This window comes from Mastigoproctus giganteus, chromosome 6 (assembly GCF_048544385.1).
Source record: "Mastigoproctus giganteus isolate SK-2022 chromosome 6, ASM4854438v1, whole genome shotgun sequence".
NCBI classification, from domain to species: domain Eukaryota; kingdom Metazoa; phylum Arthropoda; class Arachnida; order Uropygi; family Thelyphonidae; genus Mastigoproctus; species Mastigoproctus giganteus.
Window position 1 is genome coordinate 151,630,157 of NC_143580.1, and position 19,158 is coordinate 151,649,314.

Below are 19,158 nucleotides of genomic sequence, written 5' to 3' on the forward strand. Positions count from 1 at the left end.
CCTGAGGAGACAGATTACTTAATATTCCACGTACGCTCTTTTCAACCCAAAATACACCCTTGCCCAGATGCCTTTATTGTAAAAAATATTTTGTCCAGTTTTATTTTATCTATTATGATTCTATAGGGTAATCCTGTGTATCTCTATTACCCACTTTTTCAACAAAATTTTTCCATGCATTTTGCTTTCTTCTTATTATTAATTGGACATATGCTCTCCTTTGTTGAATATATTCCCTCTTAAATCACTCTATTTTGTCTTCTATTCCTGCACTCTTCTTCTTTATCTTCGCCTTCTTCCCACGTTTATATGGGGGTCAGCATTTCCGTCCTTAATTCTTTTCCTCCATTCCTCCCTATTCTGGGCTTCCTCTCTCCTCCATCCTGTCTCTTTTAAATCCTCTGCCACCTTGTCCTTCCATCTTCCATCTATCATTCTGAAACTGCCTTCTTAAGCTGAAAACTTTGCTCATCTTGACCGTAAGCTCTGCATTGCAGCATGCCACTGCATTATTATGTCTTTTCTTTCTTCTCATAGAGCCATGCAAAGCATTAACAAGCATGTAATTTATAATCTTGGCTTTCTCCTCTGCCCCACTGCCATTCCAAATTACTACTTTTTCATTCATCTCTTTCTTAATCAGAATTTCAAACTTACCCCACTTCATTGTTTTAATAGCATACCAATCCAACCGATATATCATATGTTGACTCTCTTTGTCCACAATCCAAAAGGTGATACAGCGATGATCACTAGTTGTCCACCCACACTGTACCTTCCTATTCTCAATTTTCCAATAGGATGTATGTGAGTTACAGCATTACGAGTGATGGCAGAACCTGCCACAGCTGTATGGAGGGCTTCTAACCATGAAAGAATTGTTAGTCTGATATATTATTTCAAGGTGGAACAGAGGTTATAGTTGAAATGCCGCTCATACCAGCAATGCTCAGAAATGGCTGAGCTGTCAAAGTCAGCATGACGAATAGCCCCTCATGCTCATAAATATGATCACCCAGTCTGCTTTTGTTTGACCAACATAACACACTTCACAATCCGAGAAAGTAATCTGATATACAACATTTGCAGTATGCAAAAGTGGAAAGCTGGTTTAACTTTGGATAAAACCAACTGCAATTTCCAGTCAGGGAACTGCATGTAACCAATATGGTATCTGTGCAACACCCTGTGCAGACACACCCAGATAGTGGGGAATGTAGACAGTGGCAACCAGGTCATTACCCCGATTAACATGACAAACAGACTCATTGTCAAATATCTGTAATCTGAAACGTCACTAATCTTGCACATTGTGGCGGTTTCTTTAATAGTAATGCAGTAGTTTCCCTTTTTGAGTAGCTCCACTGCCATTATGACTTCTTCTGTAATAATGGCAGTGGAGCTACTCAAAAAGGGAAACTACTGCATTACACACACCAACCATATAAATTTACTAATGATTGGTGTGTATTTAATTGAAATGCTTAACTTTAATGCTGAAGAAAAACTGAAAAATTTCTAGAAATATTAATCTCTTAACTTTAGTTCAGGTATATTAATATTTACCTGAACTAAAGTTAGGTAAATATTAATTATATAAATTCTATTGGATGTTTGCTATAAGAGGATTAAACAAATGCTGGCACATTCAATAGTGTTTTGCATTTATCGTGTCCTATCCTATCCTTCAGAATAACAGACAGATTAAAAAAAAAAAAAAATTAATATCTCATGCATGATTCTATTGTATTATTTAAGATTTTTTTTTTTTCTATATTAGTTACTGAATATTTGTTAAAGATTTTAGATAAGCAGGTTCTTATTTTTTAATTTTTCTTACAGCTACCAAATATTGCTAAAGGTTTGGGAAAAAGAAATTTCAAACCTTGTTTATACTTGTTTTTGGATCCTATTTTTTATAGTTTGGTAAGTTGAACTTTTTATTTATATATGAATGGGCAGTATATGGATAAAATCTATAATTCCTTGTTTTGTTTTGTTTTTTATAACCCCCCTAATTCATACAGTTAAGTAAGTTCTGTTCATCTTAAATGTCCATCTCTGCAACTATTTCTTTGATGTTGTACTCATTATAATATATTGCCCTTTTTAATTATTTTTAACCAGACTGTTATAAAAACAGTTTTCACTAACTGATCATTTTGATTTTGCCACAAAAGGATATATTTTATATAGTTTATAGGAAATTTTCCACTTTAATTTTCAATGCAGATGATGCCATCCATCATTTGCATGATATTATTTGTACAAAAGGCTGGTAAGGGGGATACAGTGGTCCTACTTAATAAGAATAATTATATCGAAAAATTACATATCATCGTATCGGACACAATAACATATCAAGAGGTTAACCCTTCTGTTTTTTATAATTTAGTAAATAAATATAACAAAACCCTAACTATATTACGATATCACAACTTAAGCAGATTAAAGCCCGCAACTATAATGTTCCCAACCTTTTCAGCAGAGTAAAGTTAAATAAACCAGGTAATCCTATCTGCCCAATTGTTTCTTATAAAAATTTGGCCTTTTCGTCTTTAGCAATGTTTATTCTATTATAAAACCATGTAGAGAGATTCTAAAATATGACTCACTTTTTATGAGATTAAAGGATCACAAATTAAGGAAGACTCCAAATTATATTCTCTAGACACAACATCTTTATACATTAATGTTAACATCCCATACTCACTAGATATTATTTGGGACCTACTTACTGATAAAAATATTAATATTATAAAAAACGGACTCCCCAAAAGATAATATTTTCGAACTTACCAAGTTATTAGTTACTGCCAATTACATTTTATTTCAAAATAAAATATACAGACAGATCTTTGGCTTACTAATTGGCCTTAGTATTAGTGGACTCGTTGCAGAACTATACCGGATAAAATAGAGAACATATATTTGAATCCATTTATACCACAAATCTCATATTACAAATCTCATATTGTTCTTGTCATAACAAATCATAATACTATAAATTCTATTTTACATGTTCTTAATAATATTCATACTAGATTAAACTTTACGTTATAAATAGAGAAGGAAGAAACTAAATCTATTCTTCTTCTTTATCTTCGCCTTCTTCCCACGTTTATGGGGTCAGCATTTCCATCCTTAATTCTTTTCCTCCATTCCTCCCTATTCTGGGCTTCCTCTCTCCTCCATCCTGTCTCTTTTAAATCCTCTGCCACCTTGTCCTTCCATCTCAGCTTAGGTCTCCCCCTTTTCCTCTTCCCTATCACCTCCAACTTTTCACACCTCTCCCCCACATACTCCTCACTTCTTCGTTCCACTTGTCCAAGCCACCTCAACCTAGATTCCTGCATTTTTTTACTCAGAAGTCCCACCTTTACCGTACTCTGATGTAGTCATTTCTTATCCTGTCCTTCCTTATCACACCACACATCCATCTTAGCATCCTCATCTCCATCACTTCCATCTTCTTCTCCTGGGCCCTTGTAATCGTCCATGTCTCAGCACCATACATCAATGCAGGTCTAACCACAGTTTTATACACTCTTCCCTTTATTCTACAATTTACTTTCTTATCACACAGCACCCCACTCATCTTTCTCCAGTTCAGCCATCTACATTGCACTCTATGCTGTATTTCTGCACTCAATCCTCCATCCCTCTCAACGTTTGATCCCAGATACTTAAATTTTGAAACTGATGGTAGCTTTTCCTCCTGCAGTTTTATAGAACTCTTATCTTCTCCATTCAATACCATATATTCTGTCTTTGTTCTACTTATCCTCATGCCTCTCTCTTCCAACGCTTTCCTCCATTCCTCCAATTTCTTCTCTACCTTTCCTTGGGATGATTCGCACAGTACGATATCATCTGTGAACAGCATACTCCATGGTGCTCTACTCTTCACTTCTCTCACCAACACATCCATTACCAGATCAAACAGATATGGGCTGAGAGCTGATCCCTGGTGCAGTCCAACTTCTACAGAGAACCCCTCAGTCATACCTACACTACTCTTAACGAGTCACCACTCCCTCATACATTTCCTTCACAAGCCTTACATACTTTTCTGATGCACCCTTCTCCCTCATGCATCTCCATACCTCTTGTCTGGGCACTCTATCATATGCTTTTTCCAGGTCTATGAACACCATGTGCTACTCTACTTGCATCTCCCTGTATTTTTCCATCACCTGCCTTAAAGCAAAGACTGCATCTGTTGTTCCCCTTCCCGGCATGAAACCAAACTGTTCCTCTCCTATTTCTGTCTCCTGCCTTATCCTTCCTTCCACAATTCTTTCCCAGATCTTCATCGAATGAGACATTAACTTTATTCCCCTGTAGTTCCCACATTCCTGCACATCACACTTTCCTTTATAGATTGGCACAAGTATACTTTCCCTCTACTCATCGGGTATCCTCTCCTGCTGCAACAGTTTTTCCATAAAGTCCCATAGGATATCGATCCCTTCTTCTCCCAGACTTGTCCATACCTCTACTGATATCTGATCAACACCTACTGCTTTCCCCCTCTTCATTTTTCTGAGTGCTCTTTCCACTTCTTTCCTGCTTATGCCTTCCCCTACTCTTTCATTCGTCTCTCCATCCTCACATAATGCTCTTGGGTTTTCCTCATTTAATAACTTCTTAAAATATTCTTTCCACCTTTCCTTAACCTTCTCCTGGTCCTGTATAACCACTCCCCTCTCATCTTTTATCTGTTTTATTGATGAGAAGTTATTTGATGCCTTGTCTCTCACTTTGGCTATTCTCATCAATTGCCTATCTCCATCTTTCCTTTCCAGTTCCCCATAGGCCTCGCCTTTGCTATTGCCACAGCCCTTTTTGCCTCCTTATTTGCTAATTTATATGCTTCTTTATCTTCCTGGCTACCTGTTAAATCCCATCTTTTCTTCATCTCCTTCTTTTGTTTTATCACCAATTGCACTTCCTCATTCCACCACCAAGCCTCCTTTCCCTCCGGCACCCCCTTTCCTGATGTTTTCTCCAAACTCTTCTCCAACTTTCCTTATGATACAACTATTTAACTTCCACCACTCTTGCACGTCTTCCGGTAACTTTATTCCTTTTAGCACCTTTTCTCTAAACTCCTTCCTCAACCCCCCCCCCCCTCTTTCAATCTCCACCATTTTTTCTTTATTTCCCTTCCACCTTGTCTTTTGTAGGCATAGGATCTTCACTCTTCTTCTTTGCATCAAATCAACAATCTCTCTACTCTTTCCATTCATCGTCCCAATGTTCCTGTTCTAACACTTCATCCTTCTTCTTCTCTAGCTGGACTAACTTCTTTAACCGAACCCATCCTTTGTTCGGTAGCCCTGACCCTTTTCTCACAGTTTCCGGGCGATTTAACTTCCACCACTCTTGCACGTCTTCCGGTAACTTTATTCCTTTTAGCACCTTTTCTCTAAACTCCTTCCTCAACCCCCCCCCCCTTTCAATCTCCACCATTTTATCCTTTTCTCCCTCTGTCTTGAATATGACTGCACATCGCTTAGTAGTAGTAGTAGTGGCATGTGATGCAAGAAAGCAAATGTATGAGCTTATGCAGCATCAGCCAAAAAAAAAAAAAAATCACACCATTCCCTCCAAATGCCTGTCCAGTTCCTCCTTAAATTTATTCAACCTATCAACTTCCACAATTACACATGGAAGTTTGTTCCAGCAATTAACCACCTGCTGGCTAAAGGCAAATTTCCGCACATCTAATCTACATCTGTCTTGTCTTAATTTGAATTTATGCCCCCTTAGGTTCGTAATCTGGGTACGCCCTAGCCATTCCACATCTGGCTTAAGAAACTAAATCTATTAATTTTTCTTAATTTTACATTACAGAGGGTGGGGGAAAAAACTAAATTTTAGTATCTACAGGAAACAGACTGATATGGGCATGTTACTACATTATAATAGCTATCACCCATATACATACAAAAAATCAGTCATGCTCACTCAGTTCTTAAATGATTTTAAATATTCAACCACATCGAATGCACTACAATAAGAAATCAAGGCATTAACAAAAATATTCCTCAATAGAGGTTACCCAATTAACTCTATCAACAAAGTTAAACTGAATGCCCAGGAAAAGTTAACCAGTAATAATCAGAAAACAAATATTGAAAAAAAGCATTTTATTACAATCCCATATGTTGAAAAGTGGTATAACAATCTGAGTTATTTATGTAAGGGGAATGTTGAAAGAAGATTTATATTCAACCAGAAGTAGTTGTGATAAAAGATCAAAACAAACACCATGTATTACACTTTTTCAACATAGTCATCAGATAAAATGACACACTTTAGCCACCTCTCAATACACTTCCACAGTTTTGTGGAAGCCTTCTGATTGTCCTTCAAATTAAGTCTTGGCACTGGAAATCATATCATCGTCAGCAGCATCAGACTGTTTTCCACAAAGGAGTTCAGGGCAGGAAAGAGGAAGAAATTGGAAGTTGCAAAGTAGGGTGGGAAATAAGCAGGATGTGGCAGTATTTCAGCTTTTCCTGGCACGTTGACAATGTTTCACGTGCACATTATGCACTTTCCCTCTTCTGGTAAGGGGTCAGAAGTCTGGGAACTCGTATGCAACTGTTGATGGATGATGTTCTCCACAGACCCTACACTAATGCGTAGTTCTGCAGACAATAAGGCCTATACTACTTCAGATTATTCATTAGTTTTTCCTGGTTTTAAGATAATTTTAAGGAATGTTTTTCCACAAGGTAGACTAGACGTCAAGCTCCAGACATTTATTAATGAGACAGAAAGTAATTAGAGCGAAATGAGTGAAGGAATTCAATTAGATCATTGTCTGGGCAGTTGTTCTTGAGTGGTGTGGCAGAATCCAGCTTCTCAACAGTGTGAAGAGAAAGAACAGTTTCCATTTTCATGGTGAACAGTACAATGAAATGGGGAAAATAAGAACAAAATGAAAATCAGATAATTTAAAAGCAATTATGTATAAAGAAGATATTTTACAAATTTTCAAACTCCCATGAAGCAACTCACTCCATAGAGCCAGGCACTAGTGGAAAACTTGCAACCTAGAGGCCACTTTCATTAAACTCACACCTGAAATAGTTAATAGACTTCCTTGCCTATTCCAAAACTACTTAGTCGTTCACTCTGTCAACACTCTGGTCATGTAATAGATTTGAGAGCTTGTCTTAGGGTGCACTATACAAGGAATAGCTAATTCCCCAATAGAGAAATTTCTTCATAGAGGAAACCATCTCCATGACTAAATCATTTCCATAACAATTTGAGATGATTTAGACACTTGATTATATAGGTGGTTTCAACTCTGTTTTTGTTCCATTTTTCCTTTCATAACTGACATCTGGAACTTCTCTAATCAGTGTAACTTATTAGTATTCCACCTTCCCTGTTGGCATTATTTTCTTATTGGATATCTTGATGAAATCTTTTGTCATTTTAATCACTTTGCAGCACTCATAGCTGATTTGGGGGAGGTAATCTAATGCAAATGCCTGAAATGTATATTTAATATTCCAGTGCCAATTTTAGGTTCATTAGTTAGATGCAAGAATATTTGCTGATGCTATCGAGTTAGTGTTAGGTGGGTCCGAAAACTGCTAGCTTGGTGGGATTCACAGACTGTTTGTTTGTTTGTTATTTGGTTTTTAGGAGCATTAGCAACTAAGGCCATATTGCTCCGGGGATATGGGGTGGTCATTCCCTGACCTTTCCGCATCCTCCATATTTGGTGGTGATGGGCTCGAATCCCGGTCTAATCAAGAAGCATGTGCTACGCACTGCTGCTCCTTCCCATCTGGCTACGGAGGCGCCGATTCACAGACTAAAAGATTAACAGTAGCCGCAGGCAGAGGCAAAAGTGATTCTTGCATTGTTTCTATTGTAATGAACAGCAGCCTAGAGAGAAAGTTGCTGGAGATTTCGAGAGCTGCTGGGAGTCATGATGGAACAAGTAAATACATGGGCTGTGTTAGGGTAACTAAGAGTAAGAACAGGTGCATGTATACTTGCGTGTACACCAATGCTAGGAGTATAGTAAATAAACTTGATGAATTTGATGTGCTGATCAAGGCATCAAAGGCAGATATTGTTGGAATATCAGAGACATGGTGTCACACAGATATAAGCAGTGCGAAACTGGAATTTGGGGAGTACAATGTGTACAGAAAGGATAGACAAGATAGGAATGGAGGTGGGGTTATACTGTTAGTTAAGAAACACATAAAATCTAAGGAAGTGCATCCAGTTGACATGGGTGGACAGTGCAATGTTGAGTAAATACAGCTACTCCCCAACTTACGTACTACTTGACTTACGGAAATTGGACTTTACGATGTAAGATTTTGCATCGCGTAGGAATAAATGGAGGTATCGTGAAATATTGTAATGTGAACCCAAAAACACATTTTTTTTTTTTTTTTTTTTTGGTAATTCATTCCAAGTCCTTGAGAATGGAAATTGCACTAAACTTTCATCGTTATCATATGTTCCATTATAAGAATCAATTTCGAATGCCGTAGTGATATTTTTCAAAAACACATTTCTGGAGGTCACTACCATAAAACAAAAACAATTTGCAGTCTCCGGTTTATTGGGCTTTTCAGTTAGTGCATCTAGTTATAAATGGGTAGTAAACTCGCTCTTTTTGCATTTGCAATAATCCCGATGACTGAAATTGTGTGAGTTTTTAGGTTATTATGGTGAAATGTGTTCCCCCTTCACTGAATGCTTTGATCATATAAAAACCATTAATAACTTGTCAGAATCTTCTCTTCATTCCAATTTACTTATTACAATGGTGAAGGGAAAGGAACTAACGGAAAGTGCAAGTGTTAAGAAACGAAACAAAATTGATTTAGAAATGAAGATGATTAATTAATTAAGAAGTATGAAGCAGGACAAAGTTTGTCATCTATTGCAAGGAATTAGGTCTCGCTGCTTCAACAGTGAATACTATTTTAAAGGACAGTGTGCGTATAAAAGAACATGTTAAAGGATCAACATATTTCACACCAGGGCACATCCACCCCAACAGTGATCACAAAACAGGTTCAGGTGCTATATCGAAGATGGAAAAGCTATTAATAATATGGATGAAAAATCAGATTCAGAAGCCAGTGCCCCTGAATCGAATGGCCATTCAAGCAAGAAGTATTTATGAATATAACAATAAGTATGGCAAACCCCAAGCCAAGTTCGTGGCGAGCAATGGGTGGTTTAATAGGTTCAAGCATCACCCTGGTTTCCAAAACATTTAAGTATGCGGTGAAGTCGGCAGTGCCGATGCTGCAGCTGTAAAGAAATGTTGTTGTGCTGGAAAAAGCCCCTTCTAAATCTCCACAGCCCTCAACTTCTGTAGCGACGTGCTTATCAGCTGGAGAGTTAATTCTAGCAACAATGCTCGAAAGGTAAAACTTGTTGATATTATGCCTCTCTCCTCTCTGTTTTTGTAATTTTATAATTTTGAAATTTTTGTAATTTTTTACACTTTCGTCATTTTTCCTGTGTATGAGTAAAAAAAAATTGAATAAATAATTCTTTTTACATATTCCTCGAACATTTCTTTTGTGTTGCTAACAAATTCAGCACGCATAGTTGTGAGTGGGAATTTCCCTAAATGCTTATTTAGGGAAATTCCAACTTACGTAAAATTCAACTTACATAGCGTTCCGTGGAACACAACCCTTATGTTAATCAGAGAGTGGCTGTACTGGGAAAGGGAAAATGATAGTAGGAGTATGTTATAGGCCTAATGACTCTGATGAGTACAGAGAAAGAGTGGGCCAGTAAACCATAATGTCTTGTAATGGGGGATTTCAACTCTCCAGATATTGACTGGAACTTGTGGGGGGTTGTCACTCGCACCCTAGTAAGGCTTTTGTGGGATTTATTGGGAGATTGTTTTCTACAGCAACTTGTTCAAGGGGCAACCAGAGAGAGTAATACTCTTGATCTAATTATGCATTAAGAATTTGCAGATAAAGGAACCACTAGGTGACAATGATCACGGTGTACAGGTAGTTCCCGACTTTGAGTTAATTTGTTCCTAGCGTGTGCTTATAGAGTGAAAAATTGTAAAACAGGAATTTATTTCCCATAGACATAATGTTAAAAATAGGAGTTACGTTCTCAAAAGTGAAATTAGTTAGCTAATTAGTTTATGTTTAAACAACGATTGATTTATCCAAAAGAAATGAAAATGTAGCCTGTAAAATCAAGCAAATTATAATACAGTAAATAAAGAAATTATTTATGACTTATAAATGTTAAAGAATGTTTATTCTTCATCATCAACTAAATGCACTCTCATTGATCACCCATTATTGGCTCTGCACTCATTGGATTGTTGCACAAGGAGTCATCTTCTTCAGAAACGCTTTAAGAGGCATTTGTTTCCAAGGTAATCTTCTCTTTCCTTTATAAATTTCAATAGCATGCATAAGCATTTTTTAACGGAACACACAAATTGCAACTAACATTATTTGCGAGGAGTAACAAGTTTACGAAGCTTAAAAAAAGGAATGAAGAGAAGATTCTGAAAATTTATTTATGTTTTTTATATGATTAAAGATTTCAGTAAAGGGGAAACACATTTCACTGTAATAACGTAAAAAACCACACAGTTCCAGCTATCGGTATTTTGGCAAATCAATTACATGGAGTTTACTATCCGTTTATAATTGCTTGCAGTAACAGAAAAGCCCAATGCACAGGAAAGTGCAAATTGATTTTATTGTTTTATGGTCATGACCTCCATAAATGTGCTTTATAAAAATATCACAAAGCCGTTCAAAATTGTTTCTTATAACAGAACATATGATAACGATGAAAGTGTAGAGCATTTTAATGATTTGAATTGGTAACTAATACAATTTACACTATAAAAATGACCATTTAGAGAGTTATATAGCGAAAATTTCAATTTCAGAGATCGTTGAACGAATTACCAAAAAAACAATGTATTATTATGTGTATATTTTCATGATACAATGATGTCTCTGGAATGGACTAATATCACAAAGCTGGGTACACTGTATTGTATAGCTATGTGCTTGGTTTTAAATGTAGCATTTATGAATGTTTAGCATTCATTTTTTGCAATTAATGTTCATATTTTCGATTTTGTGGATACTTGAAAAAAAAAAACACGTAAACCCAGGAACTCGTAAATCAAAAACTCGTAAAGCGGAAACTGCCTGTACTGATATAGGATTTACTTAAAGATGTAACTGCCGTAAAGGTGACTACACTGGTCTCAGACAGTTTTTAAATTCTATACAGTGGGATCAACTGATGATGTTACTAACGGTGAATTCTAAATGGAAAGCCTTCTGGGACTTAATCTTAGAGGCTACTAGGCTTTTCATACCAAATTTCATAAGAAATACGGTTCAAGGTTCAGGCCTAAATGGATGTCAGATGAATTAATGAGGCTCATGGCAGAAAAGAAAAATGCATGGGATGCATATAAATTATCAGGCAACACAGAAGCCTACGGCAGATATAAGCTAGTCTGTAATCAAGTCACAAAGGAGGTTAGGCAGGCAAAGACATTATGAGAAATCTTTGGCAAAGGAAAACAGCAAAGGGCTGTTTACTTATATAAATTCTAGAAGGGAGCAGATGAATCAGATCGGTCCACTTAACGTAGCTGTTTTGACTATTGATGATCCTACTCATGTAACTGATAAACTGAATGAGTATTTTGCATCTGCATTCACACATGAGGAGTTATTCAACGAGGGGAATGCCAAAAGTTTATCAAACTAACAGGGAGCTAAGTGATTTTATAATAACTGACAGCAAAGTGGAGGGGAAAGTGTTGAAGTTAAACATAAAAAAAAGGTGCTTGGGGTGATGGAATCTATCCAGTTATATTGAAGGAGGCAGCATAAACAATTTTCCATCTTAGATGAATTCAATATGGTTATGAAGAACACTGCACAAGAACGCACTATGAAAGAAGCACTTGGTGGCATTAGTCATCTTACCTGGCAAACCTTTTCTTGATGAACATCAGTGTGGAACTGCTAACTTTCCCTTATTAGTCAGGTGGTTTCAGACCACACAACATGCAGATTAGCCTGGTTATGTTCAGGGGCCAATTTATTGAATGTTGATTTTGATAAGTTATGCATACTAAAAGGTGTAAGCAACAAACATCATGAACTAAATTAACAAAATGGTCAGGAATGTGTTGCTTACTGGTTGCCATAGTGTAGGATCTACATCCATTCAATTTAAGCTGTTAATAAAAATGCTACATTCTTCCTTCATGAATTGTGGAGTGCCTTGGCATTAGCAGTACTTCTTTGCCTACTTGGAGTGCACTGGGAGCTGAATTTCTCTTTCCGTATCTTTTTGAAGAGGCAAAAGCCTCGGTGGTGCCTAGTTACCACTATCTCTAAAATCTCTAAAATATGTATGCGTTTTCAGTGAATTACTGATAAATGGCAACATATACAGTCAGACCTCTCTTTAACGAACTTCCATATAGCAAAATTTTCTGTTTACCAAACTTTTTTGATTTCCCCTTGGTCATTACATTGAAAATAGTTTTCGTATAATGAACTGATTTCGAGAGACCTGGTTACGCATTGTTTGCACCTCTGGCCTGTAGGCAATAAAGCTGGTGCTGTAGAAAGCATGAATTAAGAGCTAAAAGGATTAAGCATTAATCCCTTTAGCTTTTAATAGCTAAAGGCTTTAATTCCACGACTTAAGAGCTAAAACATTTTAAAATTTAATGGTGCCTGTAAAACCCTGCAGGAGGAAACTGGTCAACCACGGGGTGGGATAGAAAAAGATGGCAGTTTGGGAGAGAGGCCTTTGCCCAGGAATGGCTAAAAAGAAGTAAAACCTATACAACTTATACACTACTATGCTGAGAAGTGCCGCTGGTTAGCTGCCCACAGCCATTGGCAAAGATCAAGACATATTCCCGATGTGGGCATTGGCTCTGTTCAACCTATTTTCTACCGTAAGCATCCTATTAGAGAATTAGGAGAGTAATTTTCCTTTTATCTTGGAAATTCATCTGTTGTTTCGAAGAAATGAGTCGTCCACACTTTCACTAAATTTCACCTGTCTCTGTTTACATGGTAGCTACAAATGGTCCCTAATTTCATCTTTGTTTTAACTGCTGTGCAAATAACCTTACAGTATCTAATAAGAAATCCTTGAGTGTAGTGTGAAAAAGTGGAAGTGCTTAATACTGTAGATTGCAGCATTAAAAAAAAAAAAGAAATCACTTTAAGATTTGATGTCCCTGCCAGTAGTGTGTCAACCATTCTGAAAACAGCCCTGTTTCGATTATCAAATTGTTTGAGGAAATGGGACCTAGTTGGAAGCATGCAAAATTATGCCTTTGGGAAGATATAGATGAAGCAGTTTTTAAATGGATGAAGTTGATTCGAGACCAAAACATGCCGATATCAGGGCTATTAATAAAAGAAAAGGCTATGGAGTATGCATCTTTTCTGGGGCACAAAACATTCTAAGCCAGCTCTGGTAGGCTGGACATAAAGAGCATCATGGCTTATTGTTGTTTTGGACGAAAGTGGAGTTGCACTCGAAGAAAACTATACCCATTGGAAAGAAACAGTTTTGAAAAAAATTATGGAGCACTATGAGTCCAAAGACATTCAACATTGATGAAACATGTCTATTTTTTAAACATTTGCTGAACAAGACACAGTAAAACTGAAGCTTTTGGTAACAGGCAAAAGTAAATAACCTCGATGTTTCAAAGGAATAAAGTCTTTAGAGTTGGAATACAACTACAACAAAAAAACCTTTTTTTTTTTTTTTTTTTTTTTTTATGTGAACCCCAAACACGAGAGGTATTAGAACCTATAGTACTTAGTACCGTGCTTGGGTTACGGTTGAAGGAGAAGTATGGGAGGAGGGGGATGCCAGAAACTTTGCTCTAGAGACTAAACATGGGTTTCACCACTTCAAGCCTCCAATAAGCAAAGTGGTGGTATTTCACCGGTTGATGAAAGCCATCTACCACCTTGAATGATAAGAGAAATATTTGAGCAGTGGATTTTAAATTTCAATAGAAAGATGACAAAAAAAAACAGAAAAGTTGCGTTGATTGTCGGCAACTGCCCTGCCCTGCCCACCTACACTTGGTAATTTTGAAACAAGTGAGAGCTTGTTTTCTTCGTTAAACAGTAGAATCCAGTGCAACAAAAAATAACCAAATATTTTACGATACAATTCTTAAAAAAGTGTAATAATAAATTGTGGGCATCATGTAAGTAGTTATTTCTTAATATGTATGTATTAATAAATTATTTTAAAATGTTAGAAAATTTATTTATTCCCACTTCTTTCACATCTTATACTATATTTTTGAATTTACAGTATTTTTCATTGTTGAAAAGGTCCTATTTCTGTATAACGAATTTTTTTAAGGGAACGATCGATTTCTTTATATAGAGGTCTGATTGTATCTCCTTAGGAATTCTGCTATTTACCTGAAGTCTAAGACTGAGGTGATTTAACATGAGTTAATCCAAAAAATGAAATTGCATCGTGTAGAAAACAGTTCGCTCTTAGCTGTGCATGACTTTGCCAACTTGTGCTATGCTCAATTTTAAGTTTTATGTGACTCATGAAATGAAAATGATTTCCTCCTCATGTTTGTCATATTTATATATTTTCATTGTCATTTTTTATGGTTCTTTTATATTTTGGCCTTACTTGTCCACAAAATATTTTCTCCATGATTAGTATTAAAGAGGCAAAATGATGGAAGGAAACCAGGTTCAGTAGTGAGTTTGCTACATTTGGGTAGCAAACTCTTAGTTCTAATCTCAGCCATAAAGTAAGGTTTCGCCCCCACCCCCACAAGTTATTCCTGTTGTTTCAACTCTGCACGCCATATAGCAGCCTGTGAACACAAACTTGTATACACTGACATGGTTTGGCTTACGTTGCTAATACACCATAAAACCAAAACTATACAAGTCAGAATTAAAATAAACCTTACAAATCTTAAAATACTTTTTTTAAGTACAGTCCATTTCTTTTACCAGACCCACTTCTATAGAAATAAGTGTACGTCAGAATGTGTGGTACAACTGCTTTCCGTTGTTTGATTGGCAACTATGTTTCTGATAAATAAATGAAATTTTCAGGATAAAAGAAATGTTTCAGAGCCCAAGAATTTATTCTCTGTACCTCTCAAGTAGCGAGCATATCACTGTATATATCATATAGTTAAAGAGGCCTGTGGCTCTGTATTCATTATGATGAGTTCTTACGTAGCACAGAGTGAAGCGGAAGACAAAATAAATAAATGACAAGTTTAATATTAAATTGTAAAACACATATATTAAATACATACAGTACAAATAGCTTTCAGTTATTAGGTAACCTTCATCAGTCAAACTGACAGTTTCGGAACATAGAACATAAGGGTGTGTAGTGTCAGTCATGTATAGTGAACTGCGTGATGTAGTAGTTAACTGTTTAATGTTGAAGCCTGTGGTAGTGACCTATGCGAATTTGTTACACGACTTCCACTGCTTCTGTTGACTGAAGTATTAGAGCAGGTGATGTTCAATGACTCCAACCAGGCATGCCGCCAGCAATGGCGGGACCGATCAATAGTCACGACATCACGGTGTGGGTCAGTGTCATTTTGGGTTGACCAGAAGTGCTCCTCCATGGCCGAGCATTCTATGTCCGCTAAGCGGATGGCTCTTTTGTGTTCTGAAAGATGTTTGCCGAGCCGTCTCCCAATTTCTCCAATGTAGCAGCTAGTGCAATCACGGCAGACTAGTCCACTTTGTAGTAAGGTGGGAACCGGTGTTTTCACTTTAGAGATGAGGGATCGTAATTTCCTGCCCGGGAGCTGTACCCACTTTATCCTATGTGATTCCAGGACCCTAGAAACCTGCTGTGACAGGTTTGGGTAGTATGGAATAAAGGTGCTCGTGGAGTCATTACCTTGACTGTTCCTGTTAGTTGCCATGTGGTCATGTGTCTGAAGGTCACACCTGTCAAGGGTACTGGTGGGATAGCCACACTTCGCAAGATTTGCCTTGACCTTAGTGATCTCAGTGTGCCTCTCATCCACAGAACTAGAGTCGGTCCAGGCATGGGTTAACAAGGTCCATGCAGTGCCAAGAAGATGGCTGCATGCGTGCATGTGCTGACTGATAGTTGGTAGATTGGCCAGCACACATTGGTTTGCAGTAGACAGTTGTCTTCAAGTGCATGCCCTCACGCCGGACAAGGGTGTCTAAGTATGGTAGAGTATTGTCCGACTCTAGTTCGATGGTGAATTTTATGAAAGGCAACAGAGAGTTGAGGTGGTCTAAGAGCCGGTCGCTCTTAGACCACCTCAGTAGACAGTTGTCTTCAACTGTCTACCGCAAACCATTATGTGCTGGCCAATTTACCAACTATCGGTCAGCACACGCATGCACGCAGCCATCTTCTTGGCACTGCACAGACCTTGTTAACCCGTGTCTGGATCCACTCTAGTTCTGTGGATGAGAGGCGCATCGAGATCGCTAAGGTCAAGGCAGATCTTACGAGGTTTGGCTATCCCACCAGTACCCTTGACAGGTGTGACCTGCAGACACATGACCACATAGCAACCAACAGGAACAGTCAAGGTAATGACTCCACGAGCGCCTTTAATCCATACTACCCAAACCTGTCACAGCATGTTTCTAGGGTCCTGAAATCACATGGGATAAAGTGCGTACAGCTCCTGGGCAGGAAGTTTCGATCCCTCCCCTCTAGAGTGAAAACACCGGTTCCCACCTTACTACAAAGTGGACTAGTCTACCGCATTTCTTGTCATGACTGCACTAGCTGTTCGGAGAAACTGGGAGACAGCTCGGCAAACATCTTTCAGAACATGAAAGAGCCATCCACTTAGCAGACATAGAACACACGGCCATCGCCGAGCACTTCTGGTTGACTCGCACCATGATGTCATGGTTGTCGATCGGTCCCGCCATTACCGGCACCACGCCTGGTTGGAGTCTGAACATCACATGCTCTAATACTTCAGTCAACAGAAGCAGTGGATGTCGTGTCCACCCTATTATTGAAACAATCATTTTCATAAGTGACAAATGTTGGCAATGTTCTCATACACCACAACCACAGGCTTCAACAACAAACAGCTAACTACTACATTACGCAGTTCACGACTGGCACTACACGCCCTTAGGTTCTACATTCCTAAACTGTCAGTTTGACTGATGGTTACCATAATAACCAAAAGCTATTTGTACTGTATGTATTTAATAAATATGTGTTTTAGAACTTAATATTAAACTTGTCATTTATTTATTCTGTCTTCCGTTTGTTTCGCTCTGTGCTATGTAATAACTCATCATGTATATGTCATAGTTTATATTGTACTCTGAGGCTTTCTTATGTCGTGAATAGGCAACTTCACATATATGATGACATGTTAATGTCACAGGAAAAAGTATTGAGTGACTAGAAAAAAATTTTTTTTTTAATATTCGACAACTATTCTGCATTAACATGGTATTCATTTTATGATATTTGATGATGGTGGATTAAGTTTTATACTGTGAAGTCTTCTAGAGAGGGAATGGAGAGTTACTTTATTCATGGCAAAGGCAAATTAACTCAAAAAAGCTGTATTGCTAAACAAGTAAGAATATTCCAGAGAAAACAGAAGGGCTGAATGAAGAAAGCAATTTGATGAGTTCAAAATGTGGTGATGAATGGATTATGAGTGTTTATTTCATATATTATAATAGTTGTAGATCTATTATAACAAGACATTTTAATGTATTCTTTAAAGGGAAATGAACAATAATAAAGATGTTAATATTTATAAAAGGCAATTCTATAAGATTGGAGACTTTTAATGTGATGTTGTTTAAAGATGATTGAATAAATAGTTTATCACCAAAGTGGAAAAGAGTAATAAAGCATATTCCATTGCTTGTTCTTAACTTTGTTTCTCTAACTAGTTAATTTTTTTTTATATATAAAACAGTTAATGTTGGCACCTCTAAAAGCATTTTAATGATAGTGAATTAAAAAATTTCTTTTTAAAATTCTACATAGACCTGTGAGAATGCACTTACCTCAAGTGCTGCAAGTCAGTGTTTAAACCAGCTGTCTAGTTTTCTTGGACCAAATATTCTAAGAGCAAGGGTGGAACAACATAATCCCAGGTAAATGAGTTCATATTTCAAGGATATATTTCTTATTTTAATTTATAAAAATGTATACAAATCATTTCATTCTAATTCTAATGGATATTCTCAGAAACTATTTTTAAAGATCCATTACTTGTTCGAATAAATTGTTCTGTACTTTTTTAATATACAAAAGTAATAATTTGCAGTTTACTTATTCAGAGTATTGTTTTTGAATGCATATTTTATAAGGCATACCACACGTGCAGAAATAGGGTGCAGTAGATAAACTTACTGTAATATTTCACATATTAATAAAAATATATCTTTGTTAATGTTCTGCTTTAGCACAATCAAAATGTATGGGTTCAGATTGCACAAGTTGAACTAGATTGATAATTCTGATATTTTTTCTTTAGTGAACCACTTACAGGAATATTCCTAGAACAAAAAACTTGAAACCATGAGGCCCATTCATTATGGCACCATATCTACTTTTCATGTTTTTCTTAAAATCCCCCCCCCCCCCCATGAAATGATAACACACCATTCCCTCTCTTTAAGTAATGGCACACCATTACTTAAAAAGAGGGAAGGAGCATTCGGGCAGAAATGTGAAAAACAAAAAATTTGGTACAAAATTCTTTTGCTGCATCTTTTAAAGGCCCCTGTGCCAAGTGTTTGTGACTGAACGATTTCTCTGTGACTTTCAGTGCGATTTCTTAAAAGTGATATACAGTTATTTTACGTTCCTCTCGTTAAGCAATCTATTTATTTAATAACAGCTCTTGTCAAAAAAGTTCTTGTACAGAGCAAGAAAGGGAAGTCACCTTTCTTTTTTCTCATAACTTTATTACTAATCCCATACTACTTTATGCTTAGTCACACCAGGCACTGCTCCTGCCTCCCCGTGGCGGGGCCAGAAACCTTGGCAGAAAAGCTCATCTGCCAAGGGCAAAAAGGAGCAAAATGTGTTTCCACCTCT

General features: G+C 37.1%; 2 protein-coding genes across 2 annotated transcripts in view; one reads left to right on the forward strand and one right to left on the reverse strand.

Annotated features, from left to right (window-relative positions):
* LOC150084658 (uncharacterized) overlaps positions 1–19,158 on the forward strand; it is a 350,037-nt gene that overhangs the window by 302,510 nt on the left and 28,369 nt on the right. Inside the window, exons 15-16 of the mRNA XM_090375393.1 lie at positions 1,843–1,926; positions 18,100–18,209. Of these exons, the coding sequence (XP_090231519.1) occupies positions 1,843–1,926; positions 18,100–18,209 (194 nt within the window). The remainder of the gene's footprint in view (positions 1–1,842; positions 1,927–18,099; positions 18,210–19,158) is intronic.
* Positions 18,127–19,158, reverse strand: part of Polr3F (RNA polymerase III subunit F) — a 315,200-nt gene continuing 314,168 nt past the window's right edge. The window contains exon 12 of the mRNA XM_090375396.1: positions 18,127–18,177. Within this exon, the coding sequence (XP_090231522.1) occupies position 18,177 (1 nt within the window). The 3' untranslated portion in view covers positions 18,127–18,176. The remainder of the gene's footprint in view (positions 18,178–19,158) is intronic.